General features: G+C 47.2%; 1 protein-coding gene across 4 annotated transcripts in view; it reads right to left on the reverse strand.

Moving 5' to 3' along the window:
- The window catches only part of CUNH6orf89 (chromosome unknown C6orf89 homolog), a 65,710-nt gene that overhangs the window by 2,366 nt on the left and 42,616 nt on the right, over nucleotides 1-20,728 (reverse strand). Inside the window, exon 8 of one of the 4 annotated variants that reach the window (XM_039235240.1) lies at nucleotides 18,228-19,960. The exons of the other annotated variants lie outside the window; for them this stretch is intronic. Within the exon in view, the coding sequence (XP_039091171.1) occupies nucleotides 19,866-19,960 (95 nt within the window). The 3' untranslated portion in view covers nucleotides 18,228-19,865. Of the gene's footprint in view, nucleotides 1-18,227; nucleotides 19,961-20,728 lie in introns of those variants that run through there. 4 annotated transcript variants of the gene reach the window in all.

Below are 20,728 nucleotides of genomic sequence, written 5' to 3' on the forward strand. Positions count from 1 at the left end.
TACATCGGGCTCTGTGCTGACAGCTCAGAGCCTGGAGCCTGCTTCAGATTCTGTATCCTCTCCTCCCTGCCCCTCCCTTACTCATACTCAGTCTCTCTTGCTCTCAAAAATGAATAAAACGTTAAAAAAACAAACAAACTGGGGTGCCTGGGTGGCTCAGTCGGATAAGCATCTGACAGGCTCAGGTCATGATCTCATGGTTCATGAGTTCCTCTGTCCCCTTCTCTCCGCCCTTCCCCCACTCTCTTTCTCTCGAAAATTAAAAAAAAAACACATTTTTTTATAAATTAAAAAAAATTTTTTTTAAATTTCTGAGAGATAGAGATGGCTTGAGCAGGGGAGGGTCAGAGAGAGAGGGAGGCACAGAATGTGAAATAGTTTCCAGGCTCTGAGCTGGCTGTCAGCACAGAGCCTGACACGGGGCTCAAACCCACGAACAGTGTGATCGTGACCTGAGCTGAAGTCGGACGCTCAACCGACTGAGCCACCCAGGTGCCCCATTAAAAAAAATAATAATAATTTAAAAAACCCTTTCACACTGTTCTCAAGCTGCAGTGTTTGGGGGACCTGGCTCCTCACATCCTCATCAGCATTTGTGGTTAACTCTTTTTTATTTTAGCCACTACTGTGAGTTGAACGTGCCCCCCCTAAAAGATATGTCCCAGCCCCATTCTCCAGTACCTGTGAATGTGAGCTTACTTGGAAACAAGATCTTTGCAGATCCAATCAAATTAAAGAGAAGTCGTATGGGATTAGGGTGTGCCCTAAATGCACTGACTGGGGTCCTTCCAAGCAGGCCATGCCAAGGCACAGACACACGGGGAAGAGGCCATGTGACAACAGAGGCAGAGAGATACAGTGACAAGCCGGGGAACACAAGGGCTGCTGGCAGCCACAGAGGCTGGAAAAGCAAGGAGGAATTCTTCCCTAGAGCCTTCGGAGGGAGCCCAGCCCAGCCAACACTTTAATCTCAGGCTTGTAGCCTCTAGAACTGTGAGGGAATACATTTCTGTCATTTTAAGCCACCCAGTTTGTGGTGATTCCCTATGTGATTTGTTATGCAGCCCGAGGACACTGCTGGGGCCATTCCAGCAGGTGCTGGTGAGGCCTCAGTGAGGGTCTCGTTTGATTTCCTTTCTTTTTTTTTAATTTTTAAAGTTTATTTATTTATTACTTTTGAGAGAGAGAGAGAGAGAGAAAGAATGAGTCAGGTAGGGGCAGAGAGAGGAAAAGAGAGAATCCCAAGTGGGCTCCATGCCATCAGCTCAGAGCCCGACACGGGGCTCGAAATCAAACTGTGAGATCATGACCTGAGTCAAAACTAAGAGTGGGAGTGAGCCACCCAGGTGCACCCTCATTTGCATGTTCTGGTGGATAATGATAGTGAACATGATTTTATGTGCTTACTTGCCATGCTCTTTGATAAAGGGTCTATTCGCGTCCAATGCCCATTTCTAGTTGGATAGGTTTGGGTTTTTTCACTGTTGAATTTTGAGAGTTTTTAAAAATGTCGGTCCTTTGATAGATGTGTGCTTGGCATTTATTTTTATGGCATTTTGCCAAACCGTTGGTTTGTGATGGACCAGAAATTTTACGACAAACTGGTCCTTCAGTTTGAGAAGCACAGCCCTAGTACGTTTCCCTTCTATTTCCTTAATGCAACAATAGCACACAGACAGTGTTGGCGCCTGATGTTTCCCTCCAGACGATTTGCTGTAAATAATTTTTCCAACTTGCTCTGTCCTTATGACTACCACTCTCAGTGGTATTGTAGAATATTGCAGAATATGCCGTACAAGGGCTGTGCTATCGCCAGGTGCCACGGTGAGACTGTTAACCTCTGGGGGACTCAGGGACACCTCCGAGTGACTTGCCTTTGGGCACAAGGCCTTTTTTTATATTTTGTTTTATGTTTTGTCTTTTTTTTTAAATATAACTATTTGTTCTGTTTTGTTTTAATTTTTTAATGTTTATTTTTGAGAGACAGAGATTGAGAGAAACATAGCGTGACCGGGGGAGGGGCAGAGAGAGAGGGAGACAGAATGGGAAGCAGGCTCCGGGCTCTGAGCTCTTAGCACAGAGCCTGACGTGGGGCTCGAACTCAGGAATCATGAGATCATGCCCTGAGCCGAAGTCGGATGCTTACCCAACTGAGACACTCAGGCGCCTCTTTTTCTTAGATTTTGGGTATTATTTTTTTAGTTCCCACTCTCACCATCGCAGCTTGGCTTGCTCTTTTATTAGGATTCCGGTTGCTGGTTGCCACATTCTTTATTTGCATGGAAACAAAAGGTCCCTGGTGCTGGATGGAAATTCCCCTGGGAGCTTGGCTTTCATAATTCCAGCCACCGGATGGTACAGCAATAGCAGAACTTTCCTTTCCTTTCATCTCAGTGGCTCCAAAGCGGGGATAGCAGTCGGAGAGAAGGACACAGACCCTTTGAAAACAGATGCATGCCCCAGAGAGCATCAGGGAGCCATGTACCAGGGCTGGAAGCCAGCCTGCTCAAGATGCTGAAAATGGATGGTCCTGAATTGGCGGGGGGGGTTCATAGAGAAGAAGAGGCCAGGCCTCCTTCCCGCACATGCGTCTGATTTATGCCCCTTCCCTTGCACCCCAGGCCGCCCGCTCGCCTGGCATCCGCCGTCCTGGGTTTTCAGACCCGTGTTTTGGGCAGTTGCCAACACACAGTTTCCTTTTCCTCCTTCTCATCCTGAACCAAAGAGCTGCCCCTCTTCTGGTCTCCCTCATCTTGGTCCTCACTCTCTTCAGGCCTAAGCAAGGGATATGAGATGTGCCGCTTGGCGTGAACCACCCGGGCAGATCCACCTGAGCCCCTCCAAGGCCCCTCTGCCCGGTGCTGTTGGGAAGTGAACTGAGTCAGGAATGGCTTCACCCAAAGTCAAGTCACTACTGTCATTATGGGGGTTTGTGGGGTGGGGTGGGGTGGGGGGCGGCTCTGGAAGCCTCTCTCATTTCCCCGGCCCTCCCCCCAGTGTCTTGTGCTTTCTCAGTTTGTGGGATAACTCCCTGTCTTTGCCTCCCCTTACCCCCAAATCCTGGGCCCTCATGCCTCCTTTCTGCCACAAACCAAAAGTGATTCCTGTGCATTGAAACCCTTCAAGCCCCTTAGAGTTCTTTCTTTCTGAAGCGGGACCCTTCTCTTCAGTCTTCCCCCTAAGATGGTGGGATGTGTGGGGTGTCCCTGGGGAAGGCAGCCACCATTGGAGGGCCCCCTGGCTCGTGGGAGTGGGTGGGCCTGAGCTCCCAAGGGCACGGGCCTTTATCCCGTAGGACACAGGGTATCCACCCCTAGGACACTCTGGGAAGCCCGCCTTCCTTATATGGTGAGTTATCTCTGTGCTTCTGGGTCCCACCTTCAAGACAGGGCCCAGGAGGTGCCTGGGTGGCTCAGGTGGTGGAGGGTCCAATTTCGGCTCAGGTCCTGATCTCGTGGTTTGTGGGATCGAGCCCCACGTCAGGTTCCACAATGACAGCACACAGCCTACTTGGGATTCTCTCCTCTCTCTGCTCCTCCTCTGCTCACACATTCTCTCTCTCTCTCTCTCAAAATAAACATTAAAAAAAATAAAAACAGACATTTGAATGATTGAAGTCACTTAAAAATAAGAATGGTGGGGGGGCCTGGGTGGCTCAGCCAGTTGGGCACCTGACTTCAGCTCAGGTCATGATGTCACAGCCCTGCCCCAGGTAGGGCTCTGTGCTGACAGCTCAGAGCCTGGATCCTGCTTTGGATTCTGTGTCTCCCTCTCTCTCTCTGCCCCTCCCCCACTTGTACTCTCTCTCTCTCCCTCCCCTTCTCTCTCAAAAATTAACATTAAAAAAATTAAAAAAGAATAAGAACGGCAGGTTCAAAACTTGCCTCTACAGATAGGACTGATATGTTAAATATAATGCCTGCCTCCCCGTGATCAGGAAGGAGAGAGCAGAGGAGGGAGTCACAAAGATGAAGACAAGAGAGAGAAAGAGAGAGATGGGGGAGGAAAGACACACAGAAGGACAGGAAGGCAGACTGAGCACCAGAGGAAGAGAGAACAGATCAAGAGGGTTCAGAGGCATTAGCAAGTTGGACCCGTCCAGGCTCCAATCTTGTTCACTAGCTGGGCAAGTCATTTATCCCTCAAACCTCACTTTGTACATATGTGAAATGAGGTAACACAGATCTCAGAGAATTTCTGAGGTGATTCAGTAAAATGAAGGCCAGGGGACCTGGGTGGCCCAGTCAGTTAAGCATCAGTCTTCAGCTCAGGTCATGATCTCACGCATGGTTCATGAGCTTGAGCCCCGCTTCGGGTGACTGTGATTCTCTCTTTCTGTCTCTCTCTCTGCCTCTCATGGGATTCTCTCTCTCTGCCTCTTGCTCAGTTTTACCCTCTCTCAAAAACAAACTGACAATAAATAAAATACACAAATAAATAAAATAAAGGCTAAACCCTTAGCACTTAGTAAATAGTAACTGTTTTGAATGGGTGGAAAGAGGCAAGGGATTCCCAGGTGCCTCGGCAGGGGTGAATGGGATCTGCTAATCTCCTGGTCTGGGGTTTCATGGCTCTGGGAATGGGGCTGGGGGGCTCTGAGGAGAGGATGTCACCTCAAGGCGGGGACCAAAAAGTATTGTCCCAAAGAGGAAAGCCTAGCTGCCTAGCTGACAACGCATGTTAACCAGGCCCCAGCTTTTTGCATCCCCACAAAGGCTTCCTCTCTGCGCCTCCCCCCACCCCAAAAAGCCAAGGTCAGCCAATTCCCAAAGCTTGCGGCTGGGAGCCCTTGGCTTCAGCAGGGCCGGCGCCTGGCCCAGGCCTCCCCGGTCTGCTGGCTTCCCGGTGGAAATTCCTGATGGAGCACAGCTGTCCCAGGCCTCTCTGGGACTCTAATTGGACATAAGTAGCCCTCTTTGAAGATGCTGACCTTTCTGTCCCTCATGTCTTCAACCAACTAGGACCTGTCAACTTAGGATGACATGGACCCAATTCTATGCTGAATTCCCCTTCATGAATATGCATGCACCCTTAGCTTTTTGGGTACCCCAATGAGAAAGGAAACGTGTGTTCTTTTATAACACCACTGCCTGGCCTCAGTACCAACTAGGAGACCAGGAGATGTAGCCAGAAAATGGCTTGTTAAGTTATAATACCATACTCCAGTTAGGCCTATTATGTATGGAGGAAGAAAAATGGGATGAGATCCCTTATGTACAATGCTTTATGGCCTTGCAGCAGAAGAAAGGTGGGTTTAAGCCTATCCAACTATCTAACTCAAAGGGTAAGACCTGCTCTTTTGAAGGGACCCCCAAAGACGCCATAGACTTCCCTTTGCCCTGAAGATCCGGCACACGTCCCCAGACCTCAGCCCCATTTGCAGCTCTGTTCCCTCCGGATCCCGGATCTTTGCCAGATCCACCCTATTTCCTCTCCTGACCCATCTAAACTGCCCCCGCCTTACTCAGGCCGGGGAGAGACTAACAGCAGCCCCTGTGCTTAACTCCCCAACTACTAGAAGTGGTCACTCTTTTATTTATTTTTAAGAGAGAGCGAGCGAGCAGGGGAGGGGTAGCAGAGGGGCAGAGAGAGAAGGAGAGAGAGAATCTGAAGCAGACTCTGTACCATCAGCACAGAGCGTTATGTGGGGCTCAAACTCAGGAACTGTGAGATCATGACCTGAGCAGAAACCAAGAGTCAGATGCTTAACTGACTGAGCCACCCAGGTGCCCCATCTACTGGAGGTTTATAATATGACTTCCCTAGGACCCAGATTCCTAAATGGGGCTCATTCCCAGCCACTGCCTTAAACAGGTCAGGAGTCTAATCCCTGGCTCAGAGGGACTTGGATTTTGGCATCTTAAGCATGAACGATCCTATAATAGATGGGAATGGTCTTGGTCATACTATCTATAGGGGCTTTTCCTGGTTCACTGAGATCCCAGAACTAGAAAAGTCAATCAAAAATATATCCATTCCTTGGGAATGCAAACTGCTGCAGCCACTCTGGAAAACAGTGTGGAGGTTCCTCAAAAAGTTAAACATAGAACTACTCTATGACCCAGCAATTGCACTACTAGGTATTTATCCAAGAGATACAGGTGTGCTCTTTTGAAGGGGCACGTGCACCCCAAAGTTCATAGCAGCGCTATCAACAATAGCCAGAAGTATGGGAAGAGCCCAAATGTCCATCGACAGATGAATGGATAAAGAAGATGTGGTATATATACATACATACAATGGAGTATTACCAGGCAATCAAAAAGAATGAAATCTTGCCATTTGCAACTATGTGGATGGAACTAGAGGGTATTATGCTAAGTGAAATTAGTCAGTCAGAGAAAGACAAATATCATATGACCTCACTCATATGAGGACTTTAAGATACAAAACAGATGCACATTAGGGAAGTGAAGCAAACATAATATAAAAATAGGGAGGGGGTACAAAACATAAGAGACTCTTAAATATAGAGAACAAACAGAGGGTTACTGGAGGGGTTGTGGGAGGGGGGATGGGCTCAATGGGTGAGGGGCATTACATTAAGGAATCTACTCCTGAAACCATGGTTGCACTGTATGCTGACTAACTTGGATATAAATTTTTAAAAAATTAAAAAAAAAGAGAAGTGTTACCCTAAGATTATAAACACACACACACACACACACAAATATATCCATTCTTGGGGTGTCTGGGTCGATCCATCAGTTAACTGTCCTGCTTCAGCTCAGGTCATGATCTCATAGCTGGGGGGTTCGAGCCCTGCGTTGGATTCTGTGCTGACAGCTCAGAGCCTGGAGCCTGCTTTGGATTCTGTGTCTCCCTCTCCCTCTCTGCCCCTTCCTCGCTCATACTCTGTCTCTCTTTCTCTCTTAAGAGTAAATAAACATTAAAAAATTAAAAAAAAAAAAAAAGAAAGAAAACGTCATCCAAAGAACAGAGGGGAAAAAGCCCCAAGAGCATTCTGAGCTATAGAAAAATTAACACCAGGCTTTCAAGAAAGTAAGCAAAGATAAAATGACAGGATGAGAAAAGGGAACAAATGAAGTACACTTTGATAAAACTAGTGCCTCAGAAATAACAAGAAACTGGATATGGCTGGAAAAAAATAAATGGATCTAGAGGGAAGGCTTGAGAGAATCACGGGAAATGAGAAAAAAGACAAGTATGTAACAGAGAGAACACTATAGTTATACAGGATCAAGACAATGAGGGGCACCTGAGTGGCTCAGGCAGTTAAGTGTCCTACTCTTGATTTTGGCTCAGGTCATGATCTCATGGTTTGTGAGTTCAAGTCCTGTGTCGGGCTCTGTGCTGATCTTGCAGAGCCTGCTTAGGATGCTCCATCTCCTTCTCTGCCCTGTCCCCACTTGCTCTCTCTCTCTCTCAAACAAACAAACAAACAAACAAACAAACAAAACAAGACAGTGAAACAAAGGAATGAACACAGAGTCTGAAACAAAAACCCAACAAATGGAAAAATAAAAAGTATTCATAAAGAACATACAAGTTATTAAGAGGCTGGATCTGAAGAGTTCTCATCACAAAGAGAAATTGTGTTTTTCTTTTTTTTTTTTATGGTATCTACACGAGATGACTGATGTGAAATTAACCTACCAAGGCAAGGGTTTCACAATATCTGTAGATTAAACCATCGTGCTGGACGCCTTACATCTCTACAGTGATGTATGTCAATTAGCTTTCAATAAGACTGGAAGGAAAAAAAAAATACAAGGCAACTTCCCCCCAAAGAAGCATGAAATAGCAGCTTAAAAGAGCACACTTTGCTCCAGAGAACACTCATAAATAACAGGAAAGATAGAATTCTTCAGACATACAGATTAAAAGGGGTCTCTAAGGCTGGTCTGACTGGTTCCTACCAGCAGACAATGCTGCCGTGTGACAACAGTGAAATGTCTCCCAAGTTCTGAGTAAAAGAGAGTGTGATGCAAGACTGTTTTACTCGGCCAAGCTGCATTCAAGTAGAAAAACCACGGAAACATTCTCAAACGCAGAAGGTACAAGGTTCGTGAGCCATCCTTGAGGAATTTTATGATGCAATGTAGCCAATTAAGAGTTAGGAAACAATTCAGGAACGAAAAGGTGACGGTAAAAGTCCTGGTGGTGGGGCACAAATCAGCTTGAATATAAGATGAGGTCTAAACAGCTTTGAGAACTAAGGTTCCAAAGCAGAAGGCGATGCACAGATTTTGATAATGTCACTATAGGTATGATTAACACAAATTGAGAAGCTAAGAGATAAGGCGAGAGAAAAAGCAAGTGGTTTGCTCATCTTCAGAGCCTTGAACTGTGCCAGCTAAAAAGAAAGCCTTATTAAGAATAATTCTAGTTCAGGGGCACCTGGGTGGCTCAGTTGGTTAAGCGACCAACTCTTGGTTTCAGCTCAGGTCATGATTGATCTCACAGTTTCGTGAGTTCAAGCCCCACGCTGAGCTCTGTGCTGGCAGCATGAAGCCTGCTTGGCATTCTCTCTCCCTCCGTCTCTGCTCCTTCCTCACTTGCACTGTCTCTCTCAAATAAATAAAACTTTTAAAAGGTGGCACAATGTCACTTAAAGAAAATAATTCTAGTTTGTTTGTTTAGTGAGCTCTACATCCAATGTGGAGCTCAGACTCACAACCCTGAGTTCAAGAGTTGCATGCTCTACCAACTGAGCCAGCCAGGTGCCCCAGAATAATTCCAGTTTCTTTCTTTCATTTTTTTTAATGTTTATTTATTTATTTTGAAAGAGTGAGATAGCAGGGGAGGAGCAGAGACATAGGGAGAGAGAGAATCCCAAGCAGGCACCACGCTAACAGCACGGTGCTCAAACTCATGAACCCGTGAGATCGTGACCTGAGCCAATATTGAGAGTTGGATGCTTAACTGACTGAGCCACCCAGGCGTCCCATAATTCCAATTTCTTAAAGTTTATGTTTCTTATGAACTTAACCTCAAACTCAGAAAGTTCTTTTAGGGACTAATTATATTATATATATAATATATATTATAATATAAATATAAATATAAATATATATAAATATATATATAGTGCTACATAGTGCTAATTATATACATATATATAAAACATACATATATACATATATAAAATTTTTTAAATATTATATACATATATACATATATATAAAAATTTTTTTATATTATATACATATATATAAAATTTTTTTTAGGGAAGAAATGCCTACTTTGGATTTTCTTCTGTTAGATTTGCATAAAATTGCCTTATTTTATTTTACTTTTTATTTAATTATTACAATTTAAAAAATATTTATTTATTTTTGAAAGAGAGAGAGTGAGTGAGCAGGGGAGGAGCAGAGAGGGAGATACAGAATCCAAGGGAGGGAGACACAGAATCCAAGGTAGGCAGACATGGGGCTTGAACTCATGAACTGTGATATCATGACCTGAGCTGAAGTCAGACACTCAACCGACTGAGCTACTCAGGCACCCCTCTTTTATTTTTTAAATAGCATGACTAATTCCATTTTCATAAAAGCATTTCTATCTCACCTAGCTAGAAGTTTCCTAGGAATGCCTAGAATATTGTTCATCTCATGTCACTAATTGTCTCTGCGTGGAGATATTCATAAGGTCACCCAAATTCTCTTCAATTCTTTATAAGAAGAATGTATCATTTTTACAAAAATAATAAAGTCATTATTTTGGAATAAATAAGACTGGTGAAATATCTGTCTGCAACATGGTGTCTGGAGGCTTGTCAGTTTGATTTATTAGGAAAGCCTAAAGGACATGTGTCATGTTGGAGGAATGTGCACTAAGAAACTGGAATTCAGACTGAGCAAAAGAAAGGACATATTGAAGTTCACAAATATTATCATGGGATAGGAATTATAACTTCGATTGCAACCTGGATGCAACTCGATCTACAGATTCCACACAATCCCAATCAAAATTTCAGCAAGTTGTTTTGTGGATATCAGCAAACTGATTCTAAGTTGTTTTTTTTTTTAAGTATTTTTTAAAGTGACCTCAACACTCAACATGGGGCCTGAACTCACAACCCTGAGACCAAGAGTTGTGTGTTCCATCGACTGAGCCAGCCAGGCGCCCCAGATTGTAAAGTTTATATGGAGAGGCAAAGGACCCAGAATGGTCAACACAGTATTGAAGGAAAAGAACAAAGTCAGAGAACTGACATCACCCGACTTTACAACTTACTATAAAGCTGCCTGCAGTGATGGGAACAGTATGGTATTGGCAAAAGAATAAGACAAAGGTGGGGCGCCTGGGTGGCTCAGTCAGTTACGCATCTAACTTCTGTTTTTGACTCAGGTCAGGATCTCACAGTTTGTGAATTCGAGCCCTGGATGGGCTCTGGGCTAATAGTGTGGAGCCTGCATGGGATTCTCTCTCTCCCTCTCTTACTGCTCCTCCCGAGCTGTGTCTCCCTCTCTCTCAAAATAAATAGATAAGCTTTAAAAAATGAAAAAAAGAAAAAAAAAGAACAAGACAAAAGATCAATAGAACACAACAGAGAGCCCAGAAATAGACCCATATAAATACAAGCAACGGGACATTGATGAAGGAGCAAAAACAATACAATAAAGTGAAGGTGATTTTTTCAACAAACAGTGCTATTAAAACAGCTGGATGTCCACATGAAGAGAGAGAGAGAGAGAAAGGAAAAGAATCTAGACACAGACCTACACTCTTCACAAAATGCAAAACTATACAACACCTAGAAGACAACACAGGAGAAAATCTAGATAACCTAGGTTACTACTAGCCAGAGGCATGATCCACGAAAGACACAACTGAGAAGCTGGATTTTATTAAACTATAAAACTTCTATAGTACGGAAGACAATGTTGAGAGAATGAGAAGACAAACCATTAAGTGGGAGAAAATATAAATTAAAAAAAATTTTTAATGTTTATTACTTTTAAGACAGAGACAGAGAAAAAGCAGGGGAAGAGGTAGGGAGAGAGAGGGAGACACAGAATCTGAAGCAGGCTCCAAGCTCTGAGCTGCCAGCACAGAGCCCGACGCAGGGCTCTAACCCATGAACCTAGAGATCATGACCTGAGCTGAAGTCGGCCACTTAATGGACTGAGGCACCCGGCACCCAAATATTTCTAAAAGATACAACTGATAAAGGACTGTTATCCAAACTATACCAAGTTATCCTAATCACAATTATACAAATATACCAAATATATCCTAAAATTCAACAATGGGAAAATGAACAACCTGATTACAAAATGGGCCAAAGACCTGAATGGACACACCCCTGAAGGTACACAGGTGGCAAGTAAGCATATGTCACAGGGAACTGCAGGTTAAAACAACAGTGCGATTTCATGACAAAATTATCTGAATGGCCAAATCCAGGACATGGACACTATCAAAAGCTGGTGAGGGTGTGCTGTGAGAAGAACCGTCATTCATTACTGGAGGGAAGGCAAACACGGTACAGCCATTTTAGAAATGTTTGGCAGTTTCTTAGAAAACTAAACATGACTCTTGCCACATGATCCATCAATCATGGTTCTTTGGGTATTTATCCAGCAGAATTGAAAAGTATGTTTATGCAGGGGCGCCTGGGTGGCTCAGTTGGTTAAGCGATTGACTTCAGCTCAGGTCATGATCTCACGGTTTGTGGATTTGAGCCCCGTGTCAGCTCTGTGCTGACAGCTCAGAGCTTGGAGCCTGCTTTGAATTCTGTGTTTCCCCCTCTCCCTGATTCTCCCCCACTCACACTGTGTCTCTCTCTCAAAAATAAATATTAAAAAAAAAAAGAAGGGGCACCTGGGTCGCTCAGTTGGTTAAGTGTCCAACTTCAGTTCATGATCTTGTGATTTGTGAGTTTGAGCCCCGCATTGGGCTCTGTGCTGACAGCTCAAAGCCTGGAGTCTGCTTTGGATTGTCTCCCTCTCTCTCTGCCCCTCCCCTGCTCTCTCTCTCTCTCTCTCCCTCTCTCTCTCTCAAATAAACATTTTAAAAAAGAAAAAAATACTATGTCTGTGCAAAAAGATACACACGAGATGTTTATAGCAGCTTTATTCATAATTGCCAAAATTTGGCAGCAACCAAGATGTCCTTCAGTACGCGAATGGATAAATAGGCTGTTGTATATCCAAACAATGGATAATCATTCAGCACTAAAAAGAAATGAGCTAGGGGCACCTGGTCGGCTTAGTTAAGACTCTGACTTTGGCTCAGGTAGTGATCTCACGGTTGGTGGGTTCGAGCCCTCCATCGGGCTCTCTGGTGTCAGCACAGAACCCAGTGTGGATCCTCTGTCCCCGCCCCCCCCGCCCCTCCCCACTTGGGATCTCTCTCAAAATGAATAAACATAAAAGAATAAGAAGCTATCAAGCCATGAAAAGACATAGAGGAAACTTAATGCTTATTTCTAAGTGAAAGAAACCAATTTGAAAAGGTTGGGTGCCTGAATGGCTCAGCCAGTTAAGGGCTCAACTTCGGCTCAGGTCATGATCTCGCGGTTTGTGAGTTCAAGCCCCGTGTCGGGCTCTGTGCTGACAGCTCAGAGCCTGGGGCCTTCTTCAGAGTCTGTGTCTCCCTCTCTTTCTACCCCTGCCCCCAGCTCGTGCTCTTTCTCTCAAAAATAAATAAACATTAAAAGAAAAAAAGAAAAAGGCTACCTACTGTGTGATTCCAACTATCTGACATTCTGGAAAAGGCAACACTATGGAGACAGCAAGAAGATCACTGGTTGCTGGGGACTTGTTAGCAGGGAGGGAGGCAGAGCCTAGAGGGTTTTAGGGTGGTGGCACTATTCCGTATGATACTGTAGTGGTGGAGACGTGTCATTATAGATTTGTCCAAAACCACAGAGTACACAACAGCAAGAGAGCCCTAGTGTAAACTATGGACTTTGCGGGATCATGATGTGTCAACGTAGGTTCAGGTCCAACAAATGTACCCCTATTGTCAGTAGTGGTTGCACTGGTGGGGTGGGGGGCGGGCAGAGGCTGTATCAGAACTCTTTCTGCTCAATTTTGTTGTGAACCCAAAAGCGCTCTAAAAAAAATACGATTTCGCAATGGGGCTGGACATGCAACGAGGAGGCAGAACTTTCTACAGCTTGGTCCTGATCAGACGCAGAGGCCGAGAGAAAAGACGAGCCCTGTGAGGCTGCCACAGTCGTTCTGGACACGGTGAACTAGAGGCACTTGGGAGAAAACTGGAGGGATGAGCTTGCGACACTTGGGTTTACAAAACCAGGGCTCAGGCGGACCAGGCACATAGGGTGAAGATGACTCGGCCCTGGGTGGAAGGGAAAGCACGGAGCTGAGACCTTGCAGGGAGAGCATGGAGGGCCGGAAGGAGAGACCAACGTTTCAGAGACAGGGAGGAGAAGAAAATTCCACAAAGGAGACAGAAGTGGAAAAGAGGAGGTTCAGGAGGGGAGTAGTGAGTCTCAGAGAAGCCAAGGGAGGGAGATGTTCTCTACCAGCGTCAAGTGCTACAGAGAAAGAAGGGGACTGAAACCTGGTGACTTTGTCACCTTTTCACATGGAGTCAAGCCCTTGCCCCTTTCAAGCAGCTAAATGAACAGTCCTATGGAATGGGTTGAAATTTGAATTTCTGAAGAATATACATTAGCTGGAGCAAAGACGCATGAATATACTTTTTTTAAAACAAATTTTATTTTTAAAACATATTTATTTATTTGAGAGAGAGAGAGAAAGAGAGCATGTGAAAGTGGGGGAGAGAGAGAATCCCAAGCAGGCTCCACGCTCAGCACGCTGCCTCACGCAGGGGCTCCCTCCCAGGACCCTGGGATCAGGACCTGAGCCAAAATCAAGAGTCAGACACTCAACCTACCAAGCCACCCAGGCACCCCAAATCGAGTATTTCTAAAATGAACTCTAAACTTCTTGACTTCTAATCCAAATAATCATTAAACAGGATGACTTACCGACAGTAAGAGGACAATGGAATAAATGGTGGCATCCACACCGTGGAGTATCAGCTATTAGACAGAAAGGATTAGCGCTCCTCCAGGTGACTTGAAGAGAACTCTGTGAGGTACTGAGTGAGAAAAGTGACAGACGAGCGCCTGTCATTGTGATCGCATTTTTGATAAAGCAAGGACAAGAATCCTGATCCAGGGTTATGATCAGAGAGCACGGAGGAAGCCATGGAAAGACACACGGTTGTGTATATATTACACTGACCTGACCGGGGAAGGGGGCGAGGCATGTGGGGGACAGGGACAAGCCTGTAGCAAGCAACGGGGGAAAGACAGGACACGACGCAGTATATAGGAAATAGTTCTATTTATGCATTTATAGTTTTACTAGATAAAAAAGATGTTACCAAAAAAAAAAAAATATGAACACACCAAAATGACTTAACTCAAACCTGCACTGAATTAACGGAGTGCTGAGAGTGGCCCTAATCAGAGGCCAGCTGTCCCCCTGGGAGAAGCGAGGACATCCACAGGTGAGGTGACACTTGATGACATCTGGACTATGTGCAGCCAGCTCAGGAGACAGGAAAAGGCTCGCAGGGCCTCCTCTGAATCCTGGGAGAGAACGTCAGAGAGGACCAAGGCCGGGGGCAGGGGGGACAGGGGACAAGTGACCAGCAGGGCCCTCGGGCCTGCCTCACGAGTAGGACGTGGCTCGTTGGTCTCCTCAGTTACGGCAGAAGAGAACTGGAAATCTAAGAATGACACTGAGGACAGGAAAGTCCTTAGAAACCAACATACACGCTTTTAATTGCAAAAGTAAAAACTTTCATTACATAGAATTTTAATTTACATACATTCTTCACACGGCGGCAGTGCACTGTCGCTGTCAACTTTTTGCACTGAACACATTTTAGAACAGCTCGCGCTGTATGGAGCACGTGCACTTGGGACAGGCGTCCATCTCCCTCTGCGTCCTGGGACATTCCCGGTTCCCTGAGGATGCACGGCGGCTGTCCCGCTGACCTCGGCCCCTCCGTCCGGTCCCCCTGCCTCAGTGTCTGCTGCGGACTCTTCCCGCAGGAGGGAGGGAGGAGAGAGACCACAGGGGTAAACTGTGGCAAGGAGTTTGGAGGGGAGGTTGCCTGTCACGATGAGACGAGGGGTTCCTGGGAAGGCCATGCGTCTGTCTGATCCTGTCACTGATTCCTGTGGGTACGTGAGAATTTGTTCCAAAAAGGGCCAAAAGTGCCCCCAAGGGGCTGGAATTTGGAGGCACTGCTGGGCTTCGAGTAAAGGTGGCCTCACCGGGCGACCTCACCCACCCCACAAAGCTGTGGTGAGGAAATGAGGGGAGTCAAGCTTGGCACAGAGCTGGTGTCTGGACTCCCGTTTGTGTGTGAAACCCCAGACCGGTGTCCCTGCTCTGCACAGGTGCTCACAGCTGGGGCTCATGGCCAGACTCATGCCGCCCACAGACGCGCCAAGTGCAGGAGGAGTGGTCGTGTCAGCCCCCGCCCCGGCATGTCTGGACGGTTCCACCAGGAGTTACATAACATTTCTTCCCACCACTCTTTTGAAAAGCTCTGGACATTTCCCAGTCTCTGGAGAGAGGAGGCTGACAGATGGAGTTAGCTCTAATGCTTCAATTATGCAGGGCAGGGAAAGCAGGGACCTGGACCTTGGACAAGCTGGCCCGAGGGCTTCTCACCGAGGCCAGCACAGAAAACCACGCTGTGTCCAAGGGCGGGCCCGACCTGGGTGTGGCGTGTGACAGGGAGAGCACCTGTCCATCTTCTTGGAGATGCTTTTGTGGAGGGAGCCATCGGGTCCTGGGAGGCTGCAGGCGAGGAAGCCAGGGACACGCACGCTGACGGCAACACGGCATTACCCCCAGGGCCTCCCATTTCTCATTCTCTGTAAGCCTCTCTCTCAGAGCCGGCACTTTCCCAGCCCCCTGGCCCTGACGCCATCAGCTCCGTGCAGAAGACGAACAGCTCCAAACGTGGAGAGAACCTCCATGCCATTTAAAGCACATCTCTGGCCTTGCCTTCCTTTGACCAATTATAGTGGATGATGGCTCACCATTGGAAATTAATGAGCGTGAGGCTGTGAACTCAGGAGAGTTTCTCCTCCATCGTGAGACCTCAAAAGCCTGAAAGACCCCTCCGAATATTAACAGATTCTCAAAAGGTCGCCAAGGTCGCCTCTCTCCATGTAACCAGACACACGGTTTCCCCTTTCCCCTACAACTTGGCCTTCTCCTGCGGGCAAGGACGAGATGAGAAGGGAACATATGCTTTGGAGTTTTGAATGTTCATCCCGGAAGCCACTGGATAAGAAGCAAACCCTCATTCCCGACTATGTTAGAACGACTGAGGCCATCACTTGCATCTAAGGAGCTTGTGGTTTTTTAGAAAAGAACTATTCCTACAGAGGTCTGTGCTGGAATTTGGAAGACGGGAACAGAAATGAGAACTGAAAAACAAGTGAGGTAAACTCTAAGGGGACCCACAACTGGAACTGGGCAGAGTCCCTCTTCTGATCACACATCTGGAAACATGTGGGGATGGGAAAATGGCTGGACACAGTTGCATTCCAGCCACACTTGCTCTTACAGGGAAAAAGTGAAAGGATTTTTATAAGAGTCATCTGGTTAGATTCTCTCCTCTTCCATTTCTGTCCAAGACAGTTCTGAAAACAACCCCGGGAGTGTTCTCGGCTTGCTGACCCCCTCCCTCGGGCCTCCCCGCCCCCAGTTGGGGCACACCCGAGCCAGTTAAACCCATATCTTCGTTCTCGGGCACCACACTGTGCGGAAGCAGGAAAAGAATACGCTGCAAAGCCATCAGTTAACTGTTCTAAGCCCTCGCTGTCTGTAAGATGAGATCGAATACCTACTTTATGGGACTGAGTAGCGATGAAAAGAGATCACGTTTATGGAGACACTCTTAAAACGGACTGGACAAATATTACTTTTCTTTCAGATAATGAGCCCAAGTCTGCTCCTTTCCTTGATGGTTTTGTTTTTAACCAACTAAGTAGATTCTGGTTTTTTTTTTTTTTTTTAAGATTTTATTTTTAAGTAACCTCTACACCCAATGTGGGACTCAAACTTACAAACCCTGAGATCAAGAGTCTCACTCTCCACCAACTGGGCCAGCCAGGAGCCCCCTAGATTCTGTTTTCATAAACCATAGTATTTTACTTCCTCCCTTCCCTAAAAAAAAATTTGAGAGTTGGGAGAAGATAAGTTCTGCCTTTTCTGAGAAGCCTGAACGGGTATGGCATCTCGTCAATACTGGACTCCTCCAGACCTAAGCCCATCTGGAAGTAAAGGCTTCACACTGCTGCTGCCAAGCAGCCTTTGTCCCCGCGGAGCTTATCTGGGGACCTACAAGGCAGTGACCCCACCCCACATGCAGAGGTCAGCACAGTGTCACCCCAGAGTAACCAGTCAGGAAACGTGTGAGTGGGTCCCTGTAGTTTTGTACTTACTGTGGTGGTAAAGGTGGGGGGTTGGTTAGGCGCCCCCACCATGCCTCCCGACCCTTCTCCCTCACCCTGATGACCCTCCTTCGCACACCGGGTCACAGGGAAGGCCTTCTGCCTCTGGTGGAGGAGCGGACAGAGGGGTGAGCAGCACCCTCACACAAAGCCTCGGGGAGAAAGGGACTAGCTGGCTACCGCAGGTCATTCCTGTAAGAAGCCATTCCTGTGTCCTGCTTATCAGAATTGCCTTGAGGATAAGGCCAATTACTTCTCTGTATCCAGTAATTAAGCCCAGGAAACCCCGCTGTGGAAAATTTCCTCCCTAACAGAAATCCACCTTCGATTCCAAACGGGGCAGATTGTAAGTAAAATGGGTAGGACACACATGGGAGTCTCAGCTGATCTGCTGCGACACCATTTTTTGTTGAACTGCAGACAGCGCAGGGGCTTGGGCGACTCCCCGGGGGACACTTCAGAAGGGTGACACGTGCAAGGGCTTCTTAGTTTTCAAAGGTTTGAGCTGCAGTGGCTATTATGAACAGTGACGGTGTGACGGGCAGGCGTGACACGGGGAAGGAACGCGGGGTAACGCACAAAGACAAGAGAGAGATCGCAGTCATCAAAACAGTTTCTTTTTTTTCCAAGGAACCCTCTCTTTCATTAACCCAAAGGGCCTCATTTAAGAAAACTGAGGAACTTGTTTACGTCCAAGCCTCCTCCACAAGCAGCAGGGGTAAGGACCCTGCGAAGGCTCTAAAAGCTTGCGCAAAGCTGGCCTTGAAATGATCCCTCCGATTTCAAACCTCTTAAATCATAACGGCTTAGCAGCATGACTTTAATATGTACAAAAAAATTTTGTTTTTCCTGCATTAACCCACACAAGGCGCGGACTTGTTTAAGAAGAAACTCCCTCAGGTACCATTTATCCTCGTTTCATTCACGTCTGTGGAGGTGGAGTGCTTCCACCCTGAGCTCTGTGAACCATTTGCCTCCTTTACAAGCCCACAAACCGACCCCTTGGCACCCGAATGGTCCCCACGGCTCCTCATGAGAGGTGCTGGGAGAGGGCCCAAGGGCGAGGTGCAGGACGAGGTACCCGCAAGGATGCAGGGGACCCTGCGAGGAGTCACACATTCTGCCCTCTCCACGGTCTGCCTCTGGTCCATTAACTCGGCCATGGACACCTGGATTCAACTGATTTCTGCACTTCACAACCAGGGGCCACAGCGTGGATTTTTCTTGAGCTGGGTGATGGTACAGGACCGGAGCTCAGGTATCTAGCAGCATCAATAAAAGAATAAACGCGGGGGGAGGGGGGGGGCAGAAGGGAAGAAAAGTATGTCCTCATCTGTACCGTTTGGTTAATACACACTAAAAGCGCAGCGAATCACCCACCTGAAAAGACAAAGCTTTATATCGTTACAAACAATAAAAACACCTCACCTTGTCTCCCAGTACAAAGAGAGAAACCACTTGAAGACAGAGGAGGCCACAGTCGCACGCCCAGCTGGCGAACACGTGGGGTCTGCGGCTCCTTCCCCAGCCACATTACAACATCAGCTTGACACATCTGTAAAACATCTTCCCAGAGGAAAGCTGGGCCCTAAAGATCAAACCTGGGGAGGCGCCCTCTCCCCAGGCCAGTGCTCTAACTCGTCCCCTCTGAAGACACTTGTTAAAGTAACCCAGACTCGGCCCCGACAGAAGCGGTGCTGCCTCAGCAATAAAGGGCTTCGCCAAGGGAGGGGGACTGGCAGTCTGGCTTCTGAGAAACCAGCTAGAGAGGCTAGCGGGAAGGGAAGGGAGGTGGCGGGGAGGAAAATCTGACCTCAGGAATTTGCATTTCAATTATAATCAGACTCCAGCCTGGTGTTAGTGAGACTCCAAGGGCTGGGGACACCGGGAAGGCAGGGCACTTCTTGAGTACGATGAGATTACTTAATCTTGGTTCTAGACGCCACTCCACTTGGGAAACTGCAACAACTTCTTTAATCGGCCATGGCTTTCCATAAAAGTGTTGGGTGGTGCAGTCGGGGAGACAGGCCAAGCGCGCCCACCTGGTGAGGGATGGCCCTGAAGTCAGGGCCTGCTGGCCACCCTCTGTGGCCCGGGGGCCAGCAGAGGGGACCATGCCATGCAAGTAAGGGAAGGCGTCAGCTCTGTTTCCTGCATGAGGGGCGGCCTTGAGGCTGCGGTTCCAGAAGGTGTGGAAGAGGCCAGTCTCACAGACAGGTACTGGCAAAATCCTGGCCACGCGGGTATGTGGAGGCGTCGGGAGGGCCAGGCTCCGGCCGCAGCCTCCAGCGTACAGCAGGCTCATACACGCATGCACAGGGCAGGGAACTAAGGAACCTTGGAAAGTGGTTTCATCGTTTCTGTTTTTATTTCTCCCCTTTCAATCTGGTCTTCCTTCAGACCTCGAAGTTGTTTCGTCTGGTCAGTTCTCATCTCCCTAGAGTTCTGAGAGGGTGGTCCCGTCACAGATGACCAAAGGCTGGACCCCTCTGGCTGTAACATAGACCTTCCAGTGGATGGCACCAGCATAGCCTTGAAGGTAAACAGCAACAGGAAAGCAGGTGAATGGCAAGGACTGGGCACGCCTGTGGGCACAGACGAGGCAGCTCTGGCCGCCATACATAGTCCCGGTTATCAGTTCTCTCTGTAATGGGACGTCCAAGGGGAGCCACTAGGGGATCACAGTGCTTTATCACCCCACTCACACTTCAGCAGGCTCACACAGGCAACATGCCCTGCACGAGGCTGGTACTGGGCATCAATTCTCAGACCCAGCTCATCTTCGTTGGCAGGAAGACAGCATGAGATCTGAGGGTGAGCAGGACGCCCCCATCCAATTCTCCTAATGCTATCGGTAACATGGCCTCATTATAGAACATCCAGATTAGCTCACACTAGCACTTCCTAGATTGTGTTCTGCAAATGGGAACATCCCATAAGATAGTCCAAGGACAGTGGGTTCCCTGGCCAAGGAACTTTGAGAAACACTAGGTTCCTCTAAGGCTTCTGGAGCCTTCTGTACACTGATGTGCACTATGGAATCACAAGACAAGTAGTTCCCCAAATCAGCTGATCCAAGAGCCCTCTTTGCCAAGGGCTTTTCTAAGGGGCTCCTGTTCCCACCCCTAGGGTTATCAGTGATCTGAAGAAACATTTAGGAAACACTGACCCTACATTATTTGAGTGGAATAGGAAGGTAGACTTAAAAGCTTTAAAAACTTGGAACACTTTGAAAATCTCCTGATGGAAAATTTTCTAGAGTGTGACGTACTTACCCATCTTCAATTGAGAGCCCTGAAT

Source organism: Hyaena hyaena, unplaced genomic scaffold, assembly GCF_003009895.1.
Source record: "Hyaena hyaena isolate Hyena2069 unplaced genomic scaffold, ASM300989v1 scaffold_96, whole genome shotgun sequence".
Lineage (NCBI taxonomy): Eukaryota > Metazoa > Chordata > Mammalia > Carnivora > Hyaenidae > Hyaena > Hyaena hyaena.